At 51.4% G+C, this 23,560-nt stretch overlaps 4 protein-coding genes and 1 pseudogene across 4 annotated transcripts; 2 read left to right on the top strand and 3 right to left on the bottom strand.

Annotated features, from left to right (window-relative positions):
* Positions 1 to 491: 491 nt before the first annotated feature.
* Positions 492 to 1,451, top strand: SAPIO_CDS10919 (annotated as a pseudogene; the record flags this gene model as incomplete).
* A 9,646-nt stretch (positions 1,452 to 11,097) lies between these two features.
* SAPIO_CDS10918 (uncharacterized protein) lies at positions 11,098 to 12,562 on the top strand (the record flags this gene model as incomplete). The annotated part of the gene is made up of 4 exons (XM_016784451.1): positions 11,098 to 11,389; positions 11,578 to 11,607; positions 11,811 to 12,021; positions 12,106 to 12,562. 4 exons carry the CDS (start codon positions 11,098 to 11,100, stop codon positions 12,560 to 12,562), a joined length of 990 nt encoding a protein of 329 aa, XP_016638665.1.
* A 1,443-nt stretch (positions 12,563 to 14,005) lies between these two features.
* Positions 14,006 to 15,491, bottom strand: SAPIO_CDS10917 (Homogentisate 1,2-dioxygenase; the record flags this gene model as incomplete). The annotated part of the gene is made up of 2 exons (XM_016784450.1): positions 14,006 to 15,332; positions 15,424 to 15,491. The coding sequence occupies 2 exons, from the start codon at positions 15,489 to 15,491 to the stop codon at positions 14,006 to 14,008; spliced, it is 1,395 nt and encodes a 464-aa protein (XP_016638664.1).
* A 1,231-nt stretch (positions 15,492 to 16,722) lies between these two features.
* SAPIO_CDS10916 (uncharacterized protein) lies at positions 16,723 to 17,423 on the bottom strand (the record flags this gene model as incomplete). The annotated part of the gene is made up of 4 exons (XM_016784449.1): positions 16,723 to 16,851; positions 16,955 to 17,138; positions 17,228 to 17,279; positions 17,375 to 17,423. 4 exons carry the CDS (start codon positions 17,421 to 17,423, stop codon positions 16,723 to 16,725), a joined length of 414 nt encoding a protein of 137 aa, XP_016638663.1.
* A 1,563-nt stretch (positions 17,424 to 18,986) lies between these two features.
* SAPIO_CDS10915 (Beta-glucanase) lies at positions 18,987 to 19,954 on the bottom strand (the record flags this gene model as incomplete). The annotated part of the gene is made up of 2 exons (XM_016784448.1): positions 18,987 to 19,070; positions 19,193 to 19,954. The coding sequence occupies 2 exons, from the start codon at positions 19,952 to 19,954 to the stop codon at positions 18,987 to 18,989; spliced, it is 846 nt and encodes a 281-aa protein (XP_016638662.1).
* Between the last annotated feature and the right edge of the window lie 3,606 nt (positions 19,955 to 23,560).

Here is a 23,560-nt window from a genome sequence, read left to right as displayed (position 1 = left end):
ATACGTAAGGTGGGACAACGTTGTCCCTGGCAGCGGGAAGAACATCTCTGGGAAGTGGCAATGGTAATGAGGATGTTTCTTAGAGGTAGTAAGACTACGCTCGTCGGATCTGTAACTCCAGGCGTGTACTGGAGAGACTCCGACCATCATAGGCCATCCGCGAGATTAGATCGCTCAACTGATATTACAAACATCGTGGTGTATAGTACGTTCGATTCAAGGTTGAATTACGAAGACTAGCACACTTGAGACCAACGCCGATGGAGACGGCTGCGCGGAAAGAGTTGTCCAATAAGAATCACACCCAAGCGCGGTATCACCAGCAAGTTTCAATTCCGTTGCCCCTCGCATTATGTCTCTGAGCAAGGTTAAACTTAGACTCTACCAAAAGCCATCAGGAAATGCAGAGAGCGTCTATACCGGCTGCCGGCATTGCTGATTCTGCCCGAATATCAATGTTAAGCAATTGAATACACATCGAGCTGACCGACATGGCCGCGACGACGGCAGCCGAACGACGTCCTACCTGGCTCCCGCCAGTATTAACCCCTTGGCAGCGATTCAAGCAAAACCCAACCACTTTCCTAGCGCAATATCTCTACTCCCAGAGAACTCATGTCGCGTCACCCCAAACACCCTCCACCTCCCTCGCCATCTCGGTCGTCTGCATATCCGACACGCACACGACCCAGCCGGAGGTCCCCGACGGCGACCTCCTCCTGCACGCCGGCGACCTGACCAACAGCGGATCCTTTGATGAACTGCAGGCGCAGCTCGACTGGATCAAGAGCCTGCCTCACAGGCATAGAGTCGTCGTTGCGGGCAATCACGACAGGCTCCTAGATCCTACGTACGTGGATCGTTTTCCGGACCGTATCAGCGAGGGCGAGGGCACATCGCGGGCTGATTTGGACTGGGGGGACGTTATCTACTTGAATAATACCTCTGCTCGGCTTGGTTTTCCTAACGGGCGGTCACTCACGGTGTACGGGTCGCCGTGGACACAGCTCTGCGGCACTTTCGCTTTCCAGTACCCGGACATCCGGGCTGTCTGGTCGGGGACGGTACCTAACGATGTCGACATTCTGCTCACCCATGGGCCTCCGAAGGGGCATTTGGATGACGGAGGAAAGGGATGTCCGCAGTTGCTCAGAGAAATCTGGCGGGCTCGGCCGCGGCTGGCCGTGTTTGGCCATATCCATCCTGGGCATGGAGTGGAGCACATTGTGTATGATGGCATCCAAGAAGCATATGATGGTGTGATCGCGGGGGATAAAGGGCCATTGGCTGTGTTCCATATGGCATGTCTTCTTATGTTCGAAAAGTTCCGTGGGCTTCTATCTTATTGGGGGAGGAAATGCGGTGCCGAAGGGACGACATTGGTTAATGCCGCCGTGGTGAAGGGTCGGAAGGGCGAGATACGCCAACCAGCCATCGTTGTTTCGATTTGATACAAGGCTACCTTACAATATGCCTAGAGTTCAGTTGGCGAACATCCCGACGTCGGATTATTTCGCGCAAACTCACTCTAGCACCCATGCAGTGAGCAGCATTAGTCTCGTCTGAAAAGGGTTTACCAAGGTTCCCTTGAGGAGAGTCTATTTTTGACTTCGGTCTGCTCGATCGTTTAACGTACGGCGAGTCCCATTTTAAGACTCACTACCAGTAGAAACTTTGTCATCAGCTCTTTTGGTGCGCGAGTCATTTTGGCTACTGTTTTGAGGGAACATACATGTCGGTCATGCATGTCCTTCCTCTCGAGAAGCGACGGATGACCTCGCCAGGGGGGGAGTGGGCAATGCTCGTGTGCGCTCGTGCGCGCCTGTCCGCCCCTTGCGGCCTTCGCCACGAGTTACCTATGAGTTGGTCATTACCAAAGGTTACTGAGGATTGGTAAAGCCTTTGACGGATTCCGGACGTATACAGAGGCGCTCTCCATTACCGAGAGGCGAAGGGTTCGGGAACCAGTACACTGGCATCTCGCTTTGGTCTCCAGCATTGCCATAGGTGGCTTCATCTGTTAGGTGTTGGCCTCTACGCTTTTCGGGCACGTTCTCCTTCTAAGGTATCCGAGATAGATTTAGGGATCCAAAGGGAAACTTCTAAGGGGTGTTGGGAAGAGATCCCTCGATCCACAAGTCCAGTAAAGTGTAGCCTGAAGAGCCCATAATCGCAAGACTGCTATCAAACTTATCCAAGTCACTCTCACTCCTATCGGGAAAGCAATGGAGCTGTGAAAGACTGTTCCCTGCTTGCTAGAGGTTTCTTGGCCTACAAGCTACTCGATATGAGGGTAATTTTGGGGCAGCTAGTGGTAACGTCCCATATGGCACCGAGCCATTTTGGAAGGCATTAGTTGGTTTGCTTTTACCCAAGTATTTACTGTGTAAAGGCTATGAGGGCGGCATCGGAAATTCGTGCTGGTGCTCTCAGCGCCATCCCCATTGTTCAGTCATCCGCGGGCCGTTCAGCCTTGCTGTGGCTTCCTATTTCCATTTGAATGAGTCGCAGGTCTGATATCGAAAGCGGTACAATAACAAGCCCAAGACACAGCTACCCTGACGCAAACGTCGGTCGCACATAACCGATTCAGAGGCAGGATCGTGAGCCGTCGACATGGCCTACGACTGGGGACCTTTTGGCTTCTCGCAGGAGTGAAACTCCCTGTCTGACTCCTCGAGACACTAAATAAGAAGGGGAGATCATTTCCAATCTCTGAGACGCATTTTTTGATCCTACTGGCAGAAAGTGCAGCATCTTTCTAGAAAGAAGGGAGAATTCCTTCCCTAAGTGCAAGACTTGTGGGCGATGGGGGAAGCGCGGGCGATGGCATGCGGGAATGGCCGAATGTCCGACGGAACGTCTATAGAATCTCACACCCCTGCTTCGTGCACCTTTCGATGTACGATGGCGGTGTTAGCGCTCGACATTTGTCGTTTAATGACGACCACGATTCGATTCTGCCCTCCAAAAATGAAGGCCTTCAAGGACATTCGCCCCCCGGTCGTAGTAGACCAATACGAGTAAAAAGTCCGGATGCAAATCTGGAGTCCTTAGACTTTCCAGGAGTAGAAACCTCGGGCGTAGCGACCACGGAAGAAAGGATCTACACCGGTTCTCACTCTCATCGGTGCTTACGCCATCTCAAGGAGATGAAGAAGTGAGGCTCGGCGAATCCCGAACAATGGTAGAGTGCAACGAAGACGATGAGAATAGTTGATTTGATCAGGGCGGCGGAGGGAATCTTCCGATATGCTGGAACAGAAGTCCCGAGCCATCCGAGAAGAGAGGAAGAGAGGCAGATTCGGAGCGATCGATTTTATATACGAGGGATCCATGTTTCCTTGTTTGCCTGTCCTCCGGAAGGATATGGCAAACTAGGAGGTGAGCTTCTTGGGAGAGAAGTAATCTGTCATTTTATCATTTTCGGTATTACTCCGTTCGAATCTTATTTTAACGTGACAGACCCGAAATATGTAGCAGTAGTGGAAAGAGTCCCTTTCTCCCATCCCAAGCACAAAGACCGGAAACGGCCCAAGAAATATCGGCCCGTACGAGAAGGATGTCATCACCCAGATGATCAACAAGAGTCAACCGCAAACAAGACGGGTTCCTGGCAAAGGTTCGAGTTTGACCCCATCTCTCTAATGCAAGTAACGCTCGCTTGCATCGTTCCCTGGACCCAAGTCGTGTGCCGAGGCATACTACAGACTCTCATCTCTGGGACTCGGGGTCCAGGATACTCATATTAAGATCAAGGAATGCCTCCCTGTGAAGGCGGGGACAGAACCAGACTTATATCGTTGGCGTGCCAAATTCCAGAAACATGACTGGAACGTTCTACTCTACAGTCGCTGAGCAAATGCCGCCCTGCCATATCAAGGGCGGAGCAAATGCTACGAGCTGGTAACATTCCGACAGGACCGGGGAGGATTGCACTCTGGAGAAGGAGGGTTTCTATATAAGTATCAGCAGACGTGCCCAATAAAAGCGATTGATTCCCTTCGGCAGGCAAGTGTGAATAACACAGGCCAGGTCGGTGGACTCGTTATAATCCTGCGCAGGGACATCCCCTGCCCTCCAAAAATGAGAGATGATAGAAAGTCTGTCCACTCCGAGGCAAAAGACGACGTCTATTAAAGGCCCCCACGAGAGGGGGATATATCAAATCGCGAAAATCGGCCCATATCTGGTACCAACGGAGCTCTGGGAAGACGTCGAAGAAAAAGACAGGCCTATCCCAGAAGCCGATGAGAATGACCGATAGGTTAACAACCTGGCCTGGTGTCTTCCCCGGTCCGTGAAATGCCTTGCTAGTGGGGAAATTAACACTAATAGGAATCTCCCCGGGGTTCGGAAGACAAGGAAGAATAGGAATGAATCCTTCAAGCAGGGCCCACAATGTAAACTATACAACCAGCGTCCGGAAAGTTTGGTCGGTTCCTGGCCGTAGAATTAGGGTGATCTCAGAAAGGGGGGGGGGGAATATGACGAATCGGTTTTCGGGGGAAAGAACGCCATCGTCCATTGCTAAACATGACGGCTCTCTTTTCTTTTATTTGCTATTGCAAACCTTGTGGGTCTGGATATGTGATGACGGGGAATTAATTTGTCGGAGCTCGACGACTCTGGCGTTTGACCGATCCCATCTATGAAGTGGTTGGACGACGAGACATGATGTCATGTAAATTAGGATGGAGAGGCAATCCCATCTAGATTGTGCGACATGCAAGAAGCTAGAACGGGTGTGACCGTTGTCATGTTGCCGGATTGGTTTCTTCCGTTTCATTATTTCTTTCCTCCTCTCACAAGAAGCCGTTCAAAAGCACGAGCTCACAGCGCGTTGCAATAGGAGGATGCGTGACTGGTGAGATGAAGGCAAAAGGAGTCAGTCAGAGAAAAAGGCTGGTGGATGGGGCCAATAGGATTGCGAAGTTGTGAACGCGTTCTTTTTTACTTGGGTCTCCGCAGATGATGAGGCCAGAATGCAGCCAGTGGGACCGAGCGAGGTCTGAACAGAGTCTTGCCTCTGCACGACCCGAGGTCTTGGATCTGCAGAAACTTTGGCGCCACCTAAACAAGATTGGGTCTCTTCCATTCCTATCCTGTCACTAGTGTAATGAAGGGTCGCGAGTCAATGGGCTACAGCATGATACGAAGTACTTCGCACGAAGTTCGTCCCAGAGGCGGTGACTGCCTTTTTTTTTTTTTTTTTCACCAGGTTTGTGTTCTCTCCAGGCTTGGTTGGTCTGATGGTCAAGCCGTTAGAAGCGGGAGGTGGAGGGAAACGCGGAACTTGGAACTGGGAACTGGGCACTAGCGGACCCAGACTGGCGGGTCTTTTGGTCTCAAAATGGGAATAGCGTCCTAGCACTTTCTGCACCACTCACCACCACACCCCCTATTTCAAGCAAGCGCGAAATGTGGTAAGATCATCTTAACGAATCCTGATCGGGGAAAGGGTCCGGCGGGTGGGTCCGGGTGAGTGGGAGTAGCAGAATCGGCTGGGATCGGTGAAAGTGGACGGGGCAAAGGATGAAGAAGCAGGTGGGAGGAAAAGAGGACATGAAGGTAAAAGGGGAAATTGGGGACTGAAACAGATCCAGGCCCTACCCGCCTGCAGGGAACCGGACTAGTGTACTTCGTAGTGTACACTATTACCTTCGTACCTCGCAAGAAGGACTTTTTTCGGGACAAAGAACCTGACCTGGGCCGGTCTCTTGTAAAGGACCCGGGAGTTTGGGTCGGAGTACTTGCATTGCCTGCCTGGCCTGGTCTGACCTGGCCTGACCACCCCGGGCTGTGACTGTGCTTTCGGGTAGACCAGTCTATTCCAAGACAAAGATGAAGCGCTTCACACACCACACCGGGAGCCGTTTCTCAATTCCGCTGCCTGAGACTTGTCGGGCGGAGTGTCCGAACGAAGGATTCAGCATTAAATTAAAAGCGCACGCATCATCCGAGATGCTGCAGGAGAGGTGGAGGGGTATGTGGAGAGTAGTGTAGTGTACGCAGTGTGAAGGACGGCAGTGTAGAGTCGAGGTGTTTCAAGAATGGTCATTGGGTGAGGGAAACAAATGCATAATAGAGAAGAGCACGTTAAAAATTGTGTGCGAGAGGAATCAGTCGCATCGCATAAACTTCCAGTGCGAGTCATTGCCATCGGAGACGAGCAAATCAGCCTTCCTTCTTGACTCTCATGTTCGCCCGCAGCACTCGGTAATACTACCTATACTTGGGGCTTTATCGCTGTCACTTCAATGTCGCTTCGCATGCCGACATACCTGAAAGAAAGAACAAAAGAGAAAAAATTTTTAAGGCCGGTGGTAACCCTACTGCGCCCTCGGTATTGAAAACGGGGGGAGGATCGTGTGCGCGCGGCGCAAGAGGGCCTTCTCCGTGCGGTAATCCCAGGGAACAGGTCCAGGGCTGTGATGCGATGCGTTGTGTGATGTGATGGTTGTCCCAAGGGGTTGGTCCAGACAGGGATTCCGGACGTCGTACGAAGTACACTTATACTTCGTACCTCGTAGGATAGGTCCAATCTTGACCGGTGATTGGAACTGCCAGTCATAGTGGGCCGGATTTATCTGCCGGAACGATGCCCGTTTGCTCCATGGATGGATGAAGCAAGGTTAGAGAAGCGCTCTCCGACACGGGAGAATGCAAAGTGAAGCAGTGTGACAGAGGGACGAAAAATAATGCCAAGAATCCGCTCATACTTCTCAAATGTTGGTCTTCTCAAGAACTGAATCTGCGTCGAACCGCCAGAAATATCAATATCACCTGGACGAGACCCCAGCCACCAGCCTCCGTATTCGGTTGGGTGCATTTTGAGCGGCATACTTGTGAGAGAGGATGGGATGGGTGGGGGCTCCACCACGTCAGGGCAAGATGCCACAGCTTCCAAGACTCTTCTTGCTTGGCTGAATGCATATCCTTTCCCTTCACAGAGCCTGAAGCATCAAAAGATATACACTAGCTTGTAGCATGGCGTTGGTCGTTCTTGAATTAGCAAAGGAGTTTGTGTGTCGAATTGAAGTGGAAGACGGTTATTCTCTCGTGAAGTATCTCGTCGGGCGGATTTCTCACTCTCTGACTCGTCGCATCCAATTAGTCCTATGCCAGGCCAAGTGCCGCAAAATCCTGGGTACCGCGAATCTGGTTCGCATCCCGTCTTAGTCCGATTGCGCCTGGCAGGCCATATGAAAGTCGTCGCTTTTTGCCAATTCCCAGGCTCTAGGCTCTTGGTTCTCATCCCGCGCTCCGTGAAGTAAAGTTCCGATTCGGGAGAATTAGCACTCCGTGCTCCAAGGAACCCATCCCGTCGGACTTATGCCATTCTCAGCAATCGGAGCGAACATTAGTTCGCGAACTCGAGCAGCCCTGGTGTTGGCGCCTGCGTTTGTTTGTAGTAGAGGATATTGAGGAACAGCCCCTGCTTCTCAAGTCATGCCTCTTCCGTTGGTTTTCAATTATCGCTAGTTTTGCTTATGGAGATTAATATTTTAAAGGGTTATTTTACACTACTTCAATGTTATTTAACTAACCTCTTCCGTGACCCCGACATGCGATTCAGTCTCAGCTCGGCTCATTGCTTGTTGGGCGATGCAACGCGTAGCCAGCGCTCGGCCGTCCAGGTACGGCCTGGCTAGCCCATATCGTACCAGGACGCCCCCAGGCGGACGCGACCTGAAATTTGGTGGCCTGGTGTTGGCCAGGTGTGGGTGGTCGTGAGTGGTTGTGAGTGGTCGCGAGTGGTCCGGCTCGGTGCAATTCCCTGCGACGACGGAGACAGAAATTATGCAGGCGGGAACGGGATCGCAATCTTTCCTCCACGAGGTAATCAGAGCAATACCAAGATCAAATGTAAGATCAAATGTAATACTTCGTGCATCGTAAATTACCATTAGCACCGACGACATACCATTGATTCCCACCATAACGCGCGTCATAAACTCCCCTGCGCAAGGCGTCCCGTTGACCCCTTGCCAAGTTTATGTGAAATGCCCTGGCTTCCGATTACTGGTGGCATGATGGGAGTAACCGGGCCGGAGCCTGGGGCCCAGAGTCTCTGGAGCCTTTCGAGATGTGCAATTGTAGCCATCGGGAAAAGGAGAGAATATATACGGCAGCTGCGGGGGGGAAAGAACTTTTGTCCATGATGGGGTGTGGTGCCCCCGTTTTCACGTACGTGTGCATGTTGCTAGGCTGTACTCTTCATGTTCCTAGTGGACTTGAAGCTCGGGAATGCTGCAACAGCGATGGAGTTGGTGCAGATACTTGTTCGTACTTGAGGTGGCATGGAGGCGCTAACGCCCGCTGCAGGATCGGCGGGCACCTGACAACAAAATTGATGGAACGAACGACTCGAACTACGACGAATCTGGGTGTTGGGACCGAGAGGGCAGATTCAGGAAAGCGCGAGGCACAAGCACACAACACAGGTATGAAGTTGGAAGGCACAGAGGTGTGGGTGGTGAACTTTGTTGTTTGTTCGTCGAGTAAGAAGTACGTACCCTACCCGACAGTTTGGGTTGGATTTTGGCAGTTGCACCTTGAACCATTAGTACGAGGTACGAGAGCTGGCGAAAGTGTATCTGTGTATAGTGAGTGAAGTAACGAAGGATGAGGCAGGTACTCTCTGGGCATCTCGTAGATTACGCTGCGCATGTGAATGTGGCACTTGATGTAGCTACTTCGTACAGCTCCGAGTACGATGTACTTGGGCTGAACATGGTTGAACCAGGCATTGGGTACGAAGTACTTGACTTCTTGGTGCCAATCCCGGCAACTGTCCCTACAAAGTATTACGTACAGTTGAGCATCACGACTTCGAATGTCACAATAAATTCTTGGCGATTTGATACTACATTGATATCAATTGTCGTCCTCAATGCTTCGTAAAACTGCGCTCCAACCCCCCAGCAGTGCATATTGCATAACGGGCGCTTGGTTGTTTTGTCTTGATGGGCAGTGCAATTGTACTTCGTCCATCCAGGGACGCTGCGCTGTACGAAGTACCTCGGTAGTGTACACGACTACTTGCGTTTGGTGGTTCGTGCCCAGAATGCCAGTGCGTTCGCACCTGACTCGACTCACTCAACTCAGGAACCTCAACAATTCGTACATGCGATGTACCGGCTCGGCGACCCTGGACTCCCCGCTACTTCGTACAGGCGGGAAGGTACCCCCCATCCATGTTTCTCTCCGCCTCGATTTCCTCCCCGACTGGGCGGTGCGCTCTCGAAGAAGTCCTCGAAGAAGTATCCTCGCCAGCTTACCGCCAGTCTGGTCCAGTCTCTTCCCTTCACAGTGCTAAGTTGAAACGTTTCGTGAGGACCCAGATCCTCGGGTCCAGACGTCCAGAGGAATGGCGTTGGCCCCTTGGCTGCTTCCTCGTCCGTCGCTCTATCAAAAGTCCTCCACAAAAGATGGCGAAAAAAGAGATGAAAAAATTGCTGCCGAAACACCAAGAGCATATTGATCCATCACGAAAGCTGCGCGCGCATAAACGTAGGACCAGACACAAATTCAAACCAAGGCCGGAATGAGCTTTTCAGAGACAAACGGGCGTCATCTTGTCGTCCTCCCTCCCCCCCTTCTCCTCCCCCTCTCTTCATGCATTCTCCTCACCAGCATCCACACTTCGCTTGCTTCTCCTCTTACTGTCCATGTCCGCCTCGACCAGGGTAGCAATCTACTACACTGCACAACCATTCCGCTCCTAACCCGTTTCTGCTACCGCTAACCCACGCAATCTCCAATACTGCCATCTTCGCACCACCACTCCCAAACTTTTTTTCTTCTTTGTCCTTCTCCCCTCTCCTGTCCCTCCACTTTGCATGGGACCAGGCTGTCGGGACATGGGGACACCTGTTTCTGCATATGGTTAGAGGATTAGAGAAATGCGAACATGGGCATGTTCTCCTCCCTATCTCTCGGAGACAAGTCTCCTCTTCCTTGTCCCCTCTGTGTGTAATAATAGCAATAATAGTTTTCCCCTCTCACGCATCACACCTCACTCCACTTCCTTCCCACTCCTCCCGTCCACAACCGCGGCCATTAAGGGAAATAAAAGAGCAAAGACCCAGGGGGGAAAAAAAGGGAAAGGAAAACAAAAAGAAGAAGAAAAGAAAAGAAGGAAAAGGCGAACCTCCCCCCCTTGCTTTTTGTCTCACCCCTCCAGGCGAGCACTTACCTCCATCAATAGGTGAGCGCTCCGGCCCCAACTTCAACGACACCCTCTTCCACAGGCCGACCTCGTCCATGGAGATCCAGCCCGAGCCACTGGTCCACTCCCGAGACGCCGCGAACTACTGTATGTGGTTTACATACTTCTATTACTTCATCCACTCCCCATTTCCTCCCGTCCAAGCCAAGTCTCATCATGGGTGCCATGGCTTGATGAGAGACCCACCTCACACCCTTGCGGGAGTATTTTGCCCTAGTGCTGCTTTTCCTTTCATCTGCCGCACTAATTTCTTCCCGTGCCAGTTGACGTGAGGTGGTGGAGGAGGAGGAGTGGTGGTGGTGGTGTGTGTTCTACAAATATCTCCACCCGTTCCGTCTTCCCAGACTGCTGGGCCCAGGTGGATTTTGCCTTCCACCCACAAAGTAGTCTTCTTCTAATCTTCCAATCTTCCAATCTTTGGTCTTGGCTTCATTCCTTAGACTATCCCTTCCTACTCCCTTCCTACCCTCCTTCTTCTTCCTTGCCTTCCGTGCCTCGTTCCCGAAGAAAAGAAGAAAGCAAAACTTAAGAAGAAGAAAATAACATCTTGGAGGTTACCCTGTTTGGTCTGGCCCAGAAACGCATTCTTTCCACGGCATCGTCACTCCAGACTCATTTGCCCTCAAAAACTGGGCAAGCAGCCGCTCAATTCCCAATCTTGCTTGACAAGTTCCAACCAAGGTCCTTTCCAACTTCCCTCAAATTATAAACTGATCTGTCCGCATGCTGCTCTACACCATTATACCCTCACCACTCCTTAGCCATTCCGATTCCGAGACCTTATCATCCACCTCCACCATCACAGACACAACGACTAGTCCTAGAGCATTCCCACTTGCCAACCACAACCTCCGCACCCAACCATGCCGTCCGAGGGCCGCGCTCCGCGGTCCAGTGACGGATCTTCCGACTCGGAAACCTACCACGCCACCATCGAGACGAGGAGTCTCACAGAAAGTATACTTGAACATGTCATGGAAGGTGGTCTCCGGTACCACGCCTACCATGCTGGCAAATACCCGTTCCCCAACGACGAAGTCGAGCAGCAGTGCGACGAGATGCGCCATGTCATGACGCTTGCCTTGTGTGAGGGTAAAGCATTTTTCGCGCCGGTAGAGGATATGTTAGAATCTGGTGCCGAGGTATTGGATTTAGGTGAGTCTAAGTTTATTCTTTTGTTTTTATTGTTGCTCTTCTTATTGCTTTAAAGCTCTTGCCGATGAAAATTAAGTCACATTTCAATGATTTGGAATGCTTTCCTTCTACCCATGAAATAGTCAAGATGCAGATGTTGAGATTCTTCCAATACGAGAACGCCGAGACTAACCTACAAAATTTTTCAGGAACGGGAACTGGCGTCTGGTGTACAGAATGTAAGTCTCTCCCCTTACGCGGCTTTTTCTCCGAACGTGTGACGGCGACGGGCCCGAAGGGGCGGATGCAGACAAGCGCATTCCTACCATGTCTTAGACATCATCCCTTCCAGAGTCGACCCAATCTTGATCCCGCGCACACTGCTTTCAGCCAAAGTCTCAACTTTGGTGTCTTAAGATGCTCATATTCGCGTGTCTATTAGTGGCCGACTTATACCCGAATTCATCCTTCCTTGGACTGGATCTCTCTCCTATACAGCCTGAGCTGGTGCCGCCCAATGTCCAATTCGTCGTTGATGATGTTGAGCATGAGAACGGCTGGGACTATCCCGACGACCACTTTGACTACATCCACATCCGACATACACTCTTCTCGATAAAGAACCGCCAGCAATTAATAGAGAGGGCGTATAAGTGAGTTTCGCCCTTTCTATCTCAATCGAGGAACCCTCAACACTCTATCTCTTTAGATTGCTTACTCTGAGGGAAACTCTAAAGACACCTTAAACCCGGCGGCTACCTTGAGATCCAGGAACTACACTACGACCCACAATCCGACGACTCATCTCTTACTCCAGAAACAACCTACCGGCTCCGCGACTTCTACTACCACCTCTCCAACGGCCTACACGCCCTTGGTTCCGACCTCCACGCTATCACCCATATTCAAGACGACCTCGCCCACGCCGGCTTTGAGAACATCTCCCCCCACTCCCTCAAGTGCCCCATAGGTGTGTGGCCTAAACGGCCCGAGCTAGCTTACTGCGGCGACCTTCTCAAGACGGTCATCCTCGACGGTTTAAAGGGGCTGGCGAGGAAACCTTTTGTCCACGGCCTGGGGTGGACAACTGTGCAGGTGGAGATGTTCCTTGTCGAGGTGAGGAGGGCCGTGGCTGATGCGACGTTTCATGCGTATTTGCCATTGCACACAATATATGCGCGGAAACCTCGATGAGCCGAATCGAGGAGGGGATGAATGGGAAACGATGAAAAATCCTGTACTACTTTGGTTTTTGTTTATCATGATGATGAAGGAATCAACGTTTACAAGCGTGGCGTGATGAGAACCGGAACACTTTACACTTTGTTTTACGGGGTATATACAAAAGAAAGAGTCGTGAGATACGGGACCAAAGCATCATAGACTTTTTTTAATGCTTCAATGTTATAATCTTTCCATATGCTTTTCTTCTTACTGTTTTTCTTTGTTCTCTCGACTCTTGAATTCCCGTAGCACCTTTCTAAATGATATCCAAGGCACATCGACCACGCCTTTAGGCCCGTTCCGATGGCATGATGTGTCCTCTCTAGGTCCCCCTGCAGACCAGCATTCCATTTCCCATGCTCTTCCGACCAGGCTAACCACCCACCTCCCCGCTCCCCAGCCGTCGAAACGCAAAAGGTCATCCACCTCCAAAAAAAAAAAAAAAAAAAAAAAAAAAAAAAGGCAAGAAAATGCCCATAAGAAGAAAAAGCAATATTATGTCGTATCCAGGAACCAGGTTACATGCCCCCGACTTTTCCCAAAACTTTCTTCATCCTCTTCCATAAATAGAATATGAAAAAAATTATCCGAGGCGTTTCCCAAAGAAAAACCCATTTCTCCCTTTTGCGAAACAAACCCCCAAGATATAAGCCCACACTATCTAACCACAATCGGCAAAAAGGAAAGAAGATAAGAAAGAAGGACATAGAAAAATAATAAAAGATGAAGAACCGGTGAAGGGTAGAAACTACGCCTCCAACCCCCCCCCCCCCCCCCCAAAAAAAAAAAAACAAAATAGCGCCGGATATGGTTTCCATCTTGAGAAGGCTTTTCAGCCTCACGAAAACCCTTTAAATCTTAAAAATGCGGATGAGGCTCGGCCCTACATCGGTGAGGCGAACGGGAAGGTTCTCATCCGGCGGTGTAGTGTACGGACAGACATCTAGGCTGGGACTTGCATTCATTGATCATCCGGCCGCGAACGAATCATCTATGGGGGAGACGAGTCGCCTGAGAGAAGGTTGAGATTGAGCGGCGTGGGGAAAGACGGGGAAAAAAAAAAAAAAAGTCCGCCAGCCACCCAATGCGACCTTCTAATTAGGAATTTGGAGGGAGAGACAAGGCGAGCCGGGCTGAAAACGAGGATGGGCCGCGGACATGGACAAGACGTTGACAAACAAAAAGTCTCGGGCACTAAGTACGAGTCGGGAAGTTGCCAATAACATCTGCATTGTGGCGGTAACTTACATGGCAGTTTTAAGATTGGCATCAATGTGAACTACAAGCCTAGACTAACAGTAAGAGACCTCGACTCAAATCCCAATCTCAGGCATCACACCGAGAAGCCTCCAATGGAGCATCCTAAACCCTCCTTGATCCAGCGTAATACCGTAGCCATGCCCTCCAAGTCACTTACAGAAGGTGCGCATTACCAGACTCTCCCTCGGGCTTCTTCCAATGCACCTTAACACCACCCCAGCTCTCTGCATTATACCCCTTCTGAACCTTCTTACACGTCTTCAACCCCCACTCCGTCACACCCACCATCAAACAACTCTCAAACATGAAAGCGCAGCTCCCCTCCCCGACCTTCGCAGGCTTCAACTCCGCATTCCTCGCGCCCTCATAACTCGCCTCATCCGGCCCATGTCCACTCATAACATTATGCAAGCTCGCACCCCCCGGAACGAACCCCCCGCTCCCGCCGCGCTTAGCATCATACGCGCCAAGAATAAGGCCCATGAACTCGCTCATCGTGTTCCTGTGATACCAGGGAGGGCGGAACGTATCCTCCGCCACGAGCCAGCGGGGCGGGAAGATGACGAAGTCGGCGACGGCGGTTCCCGGGAGGCCGGAGGGCGCCGAGAGCACCGTGAAGATGCTGGGGTCCGGGTGGTCATAGGAAATGGACCCGATGGTGTTGAAGCGGCCTAGGTCGTATTTGAAGGGGTAGTAGTTTCCGTGCCAGGCGACGACGTCGAAGGGCGTGTGCGCTTGCTTTGTCTCGAAGAGCGCGTTGTTGAACTTGACGGTGACGGTGTACGCGTTGGGCCCGTCCGAGGCCGTCGTGCCGTGGTCTTCGCTGAAGCACGCCACAGGGGCTTGGAAGTCTCGTGCGTTGGCTAGACCGTTGGAGCCGATGGGGCCCAACTCGGGGAGGATGAAATGGTTCTGGTACAGCTCGAGGGCGTAGCCACGCGCGGGGCCCGAGGGCAGGTGGACTTGGTACTTGACGCCGCGTGGGATGACGCAAATCTCCATAGGGCGCACGAGTAGCCATCCCTGCTCCGTCCGAATATCCAAAACGCCCTCCTGCGCCACGATCAAGAGATCGCCGTCGGCGGAGTAAAAGGCGGCGTTTTCAGCCATGCTCTTCCCCGCCGCATAGATGTAGATCCCGATCCCTTGCTTGAGCGTGGGGTCGCCCGCACCGGCCACGAGGCGTAGACCCGTCAGGAAGTCTAGGTCTTTGGACTCGTTATGGTCGAAGGGATCCCACCTAAGCTGGTCAGGGATGTACTCCAGCTTCGAGAAGTCAACGACGGCTTCGGCTTTGGTCTCTGAGGTCTCGAAGGGTGGGTGGGAGCAGGACGGGAGTATCCTGTAGAGCCATGTCTGCTTGTTCTCGTGGCGTGGGGCCGTGAAGGCCGTGCCCGAGAGCTTCTCGGCATATAAGCCGTGCGCCGGTTTCTGGGGCGAATTGGCTCCAATGGGAAGGGATCCCTTCACAGCTTCACTCCTTCATGTGAGAAAAGGGCCATGTTAGTGACGTTCATATTAAGGCCAAACTAGGCATGTTGCTCAGCCTTGGGGAATGGGTGATGACAAACTCGAGATAGGAGTCGAATCCGGTCTGGTACCGGTACTTTTCGGCGAAACTGAACTCCGTCGTAGGCATCGTGAACAACTGAAATACAGAGGAGAAAGAAGGTATAAAAACAAAGAACAAGGATTATCCTGTATCAAAGGTAGGAGGAACACTCGAATTGGTCTTGATATAGCCAGATTCCCGAGTTCTACAGATGAGGTTAGTTTCACCAATCGATGAGTCCGGGAAGGAGAGAGGGGCGGCCGACCTCCATTTTAACAATCCCGACGTCCCAGCTTAGAACCGGGAACAACTTACTCGGTCCTTTCCCCGAACTTGTTGGATGCCGCTGATGGCTGTTCCCGGGAGTCTAAGATGGGAGCTTTCCGCACTCGACACATGCATGTCGTGGAACGCGGAGTGGCCCGTCGATAGCCGAGCGAAGCCAGAGAGAATCCGCGTCTGTAAGCCGAAAGCGACGGACCTTACGTCAGATGTCTGCAATGATGCAGCAAACACTGGGATTTGTGCAGGCCTCAGATTCAATGTTGGAGGTCGGCACAAATACTGAGGATTCTATTTTTATTTCTCTTGGGGTGGTCCTTTAAAGGTCTTAAGAGAAAGTGAAATTACATCTCTCGTTGCGGAAATGTCCCCAGATGGAAACTTCCAGCACCCACAAAGTCGTGGATATTGACCATGTTTGTAACTTAACAGTACTACTACCAACCTACACATAACGATGTTAATACACTAATACCGAACCAACCAGTTGCTCTCCGACGCTGCCCCACCTTAAGCTGAACACGCATCCCCGCCTTGGATCATGCATTATCTTGGTGTTAGTTCAAGGCGTTGAGAAGCTCCCCACTTTGGTGATCTGGGGTAAATGGGAGAACGTGAGCAACCTGAGAACTGCATCGATTGTTGGAGGGCTGTGGCACGTCGACGCAGCGCAAGTCGCACTCGCACATCACTTCCAGTTTTCACAAGGTCATGAAGGTAACAGGAGAGGCCATCATGGTCTGTTCACCAACTTGAATTGACAGCAGAACAATGTATATTAAGCAATAGCGTCAGGGCAAGCCAGCTCTCGTCCCAATAACACAAAGTCCATCGTCGGCTGTTTTACAATATGTATGTGTAATGTAATATGGTGCAGCCAGTCCGTTGCAAAATACGCCACTCCCGTAACCTCACCCGACATATTTCCCATAAGACATGACCCAACGGTAGCAGCAGCTACCCGAACTGAAGACCGATGAGGTTGAGAAGCGTTGGCTATGGTCAGTAGCCGGCATCGATCAGTTTAGCGTGCAGCTTATTTCTTCTTCTTCTTTTCTATGGGGGCACTGGAAGTCTTGGAGAGATGCACAATGAGTTTCGTCCACGACTCCTCCTTGTCCCACTCGAAACCAGCGAGGTAGGGATTATCCAACTCGTCGTCAGCCTGTAGCAGGGAAAGAAAGATTAGTGTTAGCGAATAATTACAATGATAGGTGTTGAAGTCCCCGAGCACACGGCTTGCTGAAGTTGGTGTGGTGTCATCTTACCCTCTTCTTATAGGCCTTGTGAATTGCGTCTAACGCATCCTTGATCGTGACGCCCTTGAGATTACGGGCAGTCACCTCGATTCCGAGGGGGAACTGAAGGTCAATCCTCTTGACCGCAGGAGTGGTGAGGAGCTCCTTTAGGACGGCCGGGTCGTCTACCGTCGAGGGGGAAGTGTTTATTTTCCTAGAGCACCATCCACACTCAGTTTTCCGGACACTGGAAAATAGAGAGAAGAAGATACGGCATGGTATGCCTTGCTAATCAGAACTTACCATCCCGTCTTTTGAGTCTCAGGGCTGATCTTCAACTCGATTCCTTCCTTCTCTATGACGTGTCGGTGTCCAATTAGCACGTGAAGGCAAGGGTAGGGATACCAGACGGCAGGGGCCAACTGGCTCTCGATGAGTAAGACAACATACCAAGATCGTTGATGTTCCTAACATCAGTCTTCTTCGCTGTCGCCGCCATGTTTGCGGTTGTTTGTTGTTGGGGAGCTCTGGTGAGGCGGGGTTGATGCGGGGGTTTCAAGAAGCGCGAACTTGTCCAACCGGCGATGTTAGCAGAGACAGTACCACAAACCCGGCAAGTTCGAATGAGGTGGAAGCAAGCTTCAGTGTAGAATGAATCTCGAGGGAAGAGATGAATATCTGTCTGGGGATGACGTACAGCGATGATGGTGAGTTCTGAGTGTTTGTGTGTGAGTGTGTAGGTGTGAGAGTTGAAAGGGGGAAGATGGAAGGTTCCGAAGCTTGAAGGAGGGGGGAAGTTTAACTACGTCGATGAGGGGAAAGGGGGGACCTGCGGACTAAGACAACAGAAAGAGGGAGGGGCAGCCAAGTTCCTTGGCCAGGCCAGCCCGTGAGGCCAGTTTACTCGTTCATTTGTGGGAACAAAAGGGCTGGGCTGGTCTTGCCTCTGCTTGCTATTGATTGTACCCGGCGGGGGTACCAGCTTGTGAGGGCTATGAGACCCCTTACGTTCCGGCAAGGGAAGCTGTCATGGGATCCAGTACTGATACCAACACAATAGACGGTCGAATGTGGTCGGCCGGGTATGTGTACAACATGCCGAAGGTAATCGCGTGACTTGAGCTTGCCGTGGAGCTGCTCAGGGGGGACATCAGATTGGTGCAGGGTACAAACAGATCGATTGATCAATTGATACTTGACTAGTACGGCAAAAAGTGGTCTGCCCAGCAGATACGAAACACTTCACCGTGAACTACGTAACTACAATGATGTACGTTCCTCGTACGTTACTCGAGGAATGAGCACGCGGGCACTGTAGCGGAGCTTCCTTGTCAGTTGCCCATCAGTAATTAGCTTCGATTAGGCCATTGATGAGTTGATGAGCTGATTATTGGGTACATTGTGACTTGTACACTACCACTGCTGGCCCTGGTCAAATTCCCTCTGTTCTCCACTGTTCTGCTTACACTTCCGCCCCGACCGAGATGGAAATCTGGGGAAATGACCTCAGTTCGAGCGCTAGCGCCCAATTAGGGCCAAGCTTGACCTGCGCTGATACAGCTTGGTCCCATATTCCGGTGGTGGCTTCCGGGATCGGACATCAGTCGGGTGATTCGAACATGTCGCCTGTGCTCCTGATGACTCGGCGACCCACCGACATCGCCGGGGGGTTCTGGACACGACAACTTACACATACAGTTCCGAGTTATTCATCACAAATTAGGCAAGAGACAGTTGTGCTTTTGTTCTGGGTACGAAGTGCTCGCGATTTCATGGATCACGTGACAGCAAATGTGGGCGACAGGCTTGGACGGGTATGCCAGGTGGAGCCTCCCGTTGTGCTTCGAGAACGGACATACAAAAGACCCGATTCCGCAAGACAACACCACTCGTTCCAGCTTTCATCATCAAGTCTCGGTATATTGACAGGCATCCCTCTTTATTAGCGCTGTAGAGGGTATGTGTTTCGTTTTTAAATACAACAAAGGCAATATATACATTTCGAAGAGAATGCAAGGCCCAAGAGAATCATGATCCTGGCTCATTGATCCGAGTCTTGTCCTCACGACTGGACGTAGTGGGCAACGTATGCGACTTCCATCATGCTACCATAGCCGTCCCAGGTGTTGCCGTCGGGGGCTCCGGGCTGGGAAGAAAAGAAGGTGTTAGCCAAACTAGCCCGGCCCCGGGGGGGGGGGGGGGGGGGGGGGGGGGGGGGGTGAGAAAGGGTATTCGCTTGATAAGAAAAGAGACTCGTTAAGTACTTACCAGATCACCGCCAACCGCCATGTTAAGGATGAAATACATGGGCGAGTGGGCCAAGGTCTGCCAGATGCCCTCGCTTCCGATAGACCATCCAGCAACCTGATGGAACTGCTGCTCATTAAGGTACCAGGTAATAGTCTGCTGAGTCCAGTCACCATTTCGGCGGTCCCAAACCACTCTCCAGTTGTGCCAACCCTGATCTGGGAACCCCGTCGACGCTCCCCTACCGGTGGGCTCGTTGCAAATCCCGCCGGGATAGACATCGCAATGCACAGTAGCGAGACCACGGAGTTGGCCATTAACCGTTTCGAGGATGTCGATTTCGCCGCAGCGGGGCCAGTCGGTGCCCCGTCGGATGGAAGCACCCAGGAGCCAAAAGGCCGGCCAATAGCCCTTCTTGTTCGCGATGGGGTTATCGCCGAATCGGATCCGCGCCTCGGCCATGGTGAGACGGCCGGCTTCCGGGGTGAACTCGTACTTGGATTCGACGCGCCCGGACGTCCACCTGCCGTTCTCGTTCCAGGGTACGATCTGCAGAGTGCTGCCGCCGCTCCTCTGGAGGTTCCTGTTGGATGTGGTGTAATCTTGAAGCTCGTTGTTGACCCTCAGGTTGGTGATCATGTTCCAGTTGTCACCGTTGGGGAGCTCGCCTGCGCCGCCTGCGAAGTCATCTTGCCAGACGAGTCTGTAGCCTCCGTAGCCTGGCGCACCCCAGGCAGCGACTGTCTGGCTAAAGGCCAAGAGGAGCAAACCCCAGGAGTACATGATGACTTATGTGTGTTTAGAAGAAGGTATCCGTGCAGAGAAGGGGAACTTTTGCGCCGTTGGATAGCTTGAAAGAAAGTCCGCTGCGGTGGAGATGTCTCAGGTGGAAGGACTTGCTTCCAAGGAGTGAAGATATGGATATATAGATGCGAGAAGAGAATGAATGTATGAAATGGTGCTGTCTCCAACCCCGAGGTGAAAGAAACGTTTCACTCTATGAAGCGTAACAATGCGAACAAGAAGTTGTTCGGGGATAAAAGAACGAAAGGAGAAAGTGGTATTGTCAAGAGAAACGAATGTCCGCGAGGCTCAATGCCGGTTGAGAGAGGGTATCGAAGGGAATGACTATGAAGGCAAGCGCAACCTTGGAAAGAGAGAGGAAAGAGGAGACAACAACCCAAGGCCTCAGAAGTAGGAGTGGGTGTGCAGAATAAAAAGGAAGTCAAGGTAGGATTGAAGATGGCATGCCCAACAACGACCTGCCATGCCCGCTGGCATGTTCCATCAAAAGGGTAACTTTCTTTTCATTTTCTCTTTTCCCCTTCACCAGTCGGCCAACTCAATGCGACCTGGCCCTGGTCACCACATCTCCTCGCCGCCAGTACAATCTCCTAGTTGTCGTGTCTTCTCCCTCCTCGCATCTTCTACACAATATTTCTGTCAAATGAGGAGACAAGAATCTGTTAATTGGGCTGGAAACTAAGTTCAGGGGAAGACGTGCCTGGGGTTGTTTCTACAAGGCGTTTTACATTTGGGCCAGTTAAGAAGCAGCTGGCGCCCAGGACTGGCAGGATTGCGTGTGTGACCAGGCGAAGATATTGCCAGGGGTCTGCCTGCAATGCCGGATGGCACACATCAATGATCTAACACGACTACCATCCAAACACCGAAACGGGGGGCATCCCCCTCCCCACTTACACCGGGACACGTTGACTGGGCGTGGGTGTGCTCCACTCGAGCTCCTGGACTATTATTATGAGAGCATTTATACTATGAGCCACGCCATCAGCGATGTAGTTGATTCCAATCATCATGCTTCTATGCTTCAAGCCAAGTTTTCAACGCATAGCATCTTGTTTTCCAGGACCAACAGAGTATAGATATATATTTAATATATTTACCAGAACAAGGAAACAAACATGGTGGCTCACATGTGAAGGCAGATCGGCGGCGGATGTTATGCAGCGGAAGCGGATCACCGATAATATAGATTGATGCCGAAATCTGCCATGCAGTATTAAACGTGCCCACCCAACGGAGGGGATCGCCTGTTTAAGCGAGACGAGAGAGAGGGTTTGTCGAATAATCACGAACAAGATGTAGGTAAAGGGGGGATATGCTTTCGGAAGGAAGCCCAATGTAACCAGAATGGGAGAAAGATGGGATGGCATCAACTAGGATTAAGGAAATAACTGGGATGGAGGATGTAGCGAACTGGTATGGGATGGATAGAGTGGGACAATGGAGTGGGGGAATGGGCAAAGTGGAGGGTGTCAGGGACAGTGGACGGACCTATCAAGGCGGGGACTTGATGATTGACTTTATGCGAGCCATGGCCAATGGAAATGACTAGGGGCACTGCAGTTGATGCAAAGAAATCGATTTAAATGCCTGCGCCTGCAAAGCACGAATCGAACCGAGCTGGACTAAAGTCCAGAGCCTATGTCGAGGTTGAGGCTCAAGGAGAGAGATCATTGTATTCCGGATTAAGGATTTTACGAAGCAAAGATGACAATAGAGCCAATTATGAAGTAGCTCAAGGGCGCTTACCCTGGTTATTAGCATCAATCGATCCATCTTCGATCGACGTCGCAATAGTCAAGTGTAAGGCAGCGTCAGGAGGAGTTTAAATTGATTCAATTTGGTCATGTTCCCACCTGGGCTCGGGAACAGCCCAGCCAGGTTGTAGCGCCGCCGAGCTTGCCCTCCATCGACGACACCGGGCTATTGTTTGATGGATGAAGTGTCAATTAAAGCATCAAAATCCGATTACTGGAGTTAGTGCCATTTAGTGTATTGGATTGTCATCAAATGCATTCACGGAGCATTTCCGACGGGGTGTACAAAGTACCGGGTTCGGTACTCTTGCCGTGATCTTGTACGTAACTGGAACTCATCGATCTCATTGATGGATGGATCTGTATTGGTCACTTACGGAGTACATCCTTCGTAGCACCTGGAGAATGTCTGACATCTGTTCCACAAATGCCCCGCTTAGTCTTGATTTAATGAAGCAATCGATGTTATCCAACTCACGATCTCCTCTCCGCCGGTCCTCATCATGGTACATACCTCCAGATCAACCATCATGGGTCGAAATGTTTCTCCTCGCATCCACCCGCAACGTCACGCCCAAGACATTTGTTGTTACATCTCCAACTCTGCTTTTCTTCAAGGCAATCGAATGATCAAGGCATTCGGCCCGGTCTGCACCTCACGACGCTGAAGGTCGCATTCTGACACACAAGACATCGATTTCTCTGCTTCCACCGCGACCGCAAAGCACGACTAGAGAAGAAATCGTGCTTCTTCCGTCTCTACCAGAGCGGATAGATGGGTGTGGCCGCTTCACGATGGCGCTAACACTACTTCCCAAGGCAGACAACTGGTGGGATTCGGAGGTTCTAATGGTAACATGGATGAAAAAGCAAGGAGCCGTCGCACGGGTTGCGAGGGAAGAGGAACTCTTGACAGGAGGGATGTAGTATTTTCATCACGATTGCAAGCACTGGCCAAGCCATGATGGCTGCCGAGATTTCGTCGTCCCTCCGAATAGAGAAATGTCCGTTGCAAAGTCTTTACCCACCTTCCTGCTCGAGCTTAGAAGCAGCGGCTTCTCTCCGAATACTACGATGTCTCGAAAACCTTCGAGGTTGCATCAAGACATTTATACCGGCGTTTCCCCAGACTGGAGATCTACTTCGTACGCTAGCCTTGGAGTGGGTGCTTACCGTCTATGGTCTTTCACCGCAGATCTTTGGACTTATCCATCCCCATCGGCCTCTCTGAGCCACGAGATGGTCCAGCCACAGAGGCTTGGAAGCATGAGGAGAGGCTCATGAATCCGTTAACTACACCAGGGTTGCACCAGAGTTGGTGGGTTTACGAACACTCCGAGGAGACCCTGGTGATTGGTCAGTTCCCGAATCTCGGCCAAAATACCTCAGTACTGGGCTTTGTGTTGATATCCTGCTGCAGGGATCGCATCCTTTGGGAGGAACGGAGATGCATTCCCAATTTGGGGCACAGCATCAACGGCATGGCGCCTGGCAAGATTTCAGAAGGCGAGCTTAACCCCGATTGTTCATGTAGTTCGCGGTCGCTATGAAGGTTCGTGTTTGCCCCATGAGGATTTCATTTTTTTTTTTTTTTTTTTTTTTTTTACAGACTCTTCATTCGAAGACTACAAAGTAGACTCGGCCTCGACTTTGGTCGGCCTTTATCTCACATTCCTTCACTGTTGGGTTAAGCCCGAAGAGTCGTCTGATGTGTGCCTGGGACTTGACCGCTTTGGGCTGGCCCAAGGTTACACCAAATACGCCTCCTCCATGCACTGGGGAAGGGGGAAATTTCTGTCCCCGCTCAAGATGCGAGTTTCGTTTTGGC

The sequence above is a fragment of the Scedosporium apiospermum genome, assembly GCF_000732125.1.
Source record: "Scedosporium apiospermum strain IHEM 14462 chromosome Unknown SEQ_SAPIO_0176, whole genome shotgun sequence".
Classification (NCBI taxonomy): Eukaryota; Fungi; Ascomycota; class Sordariomycetes; order Microascales; family Microascaceae; genus Scedosporium; species Scedosporium apiospermum.
Note: the sequence above shows the minus strand (reverse complement) of the source record. Positions and strands in the feature narration are given on the sequence as shown.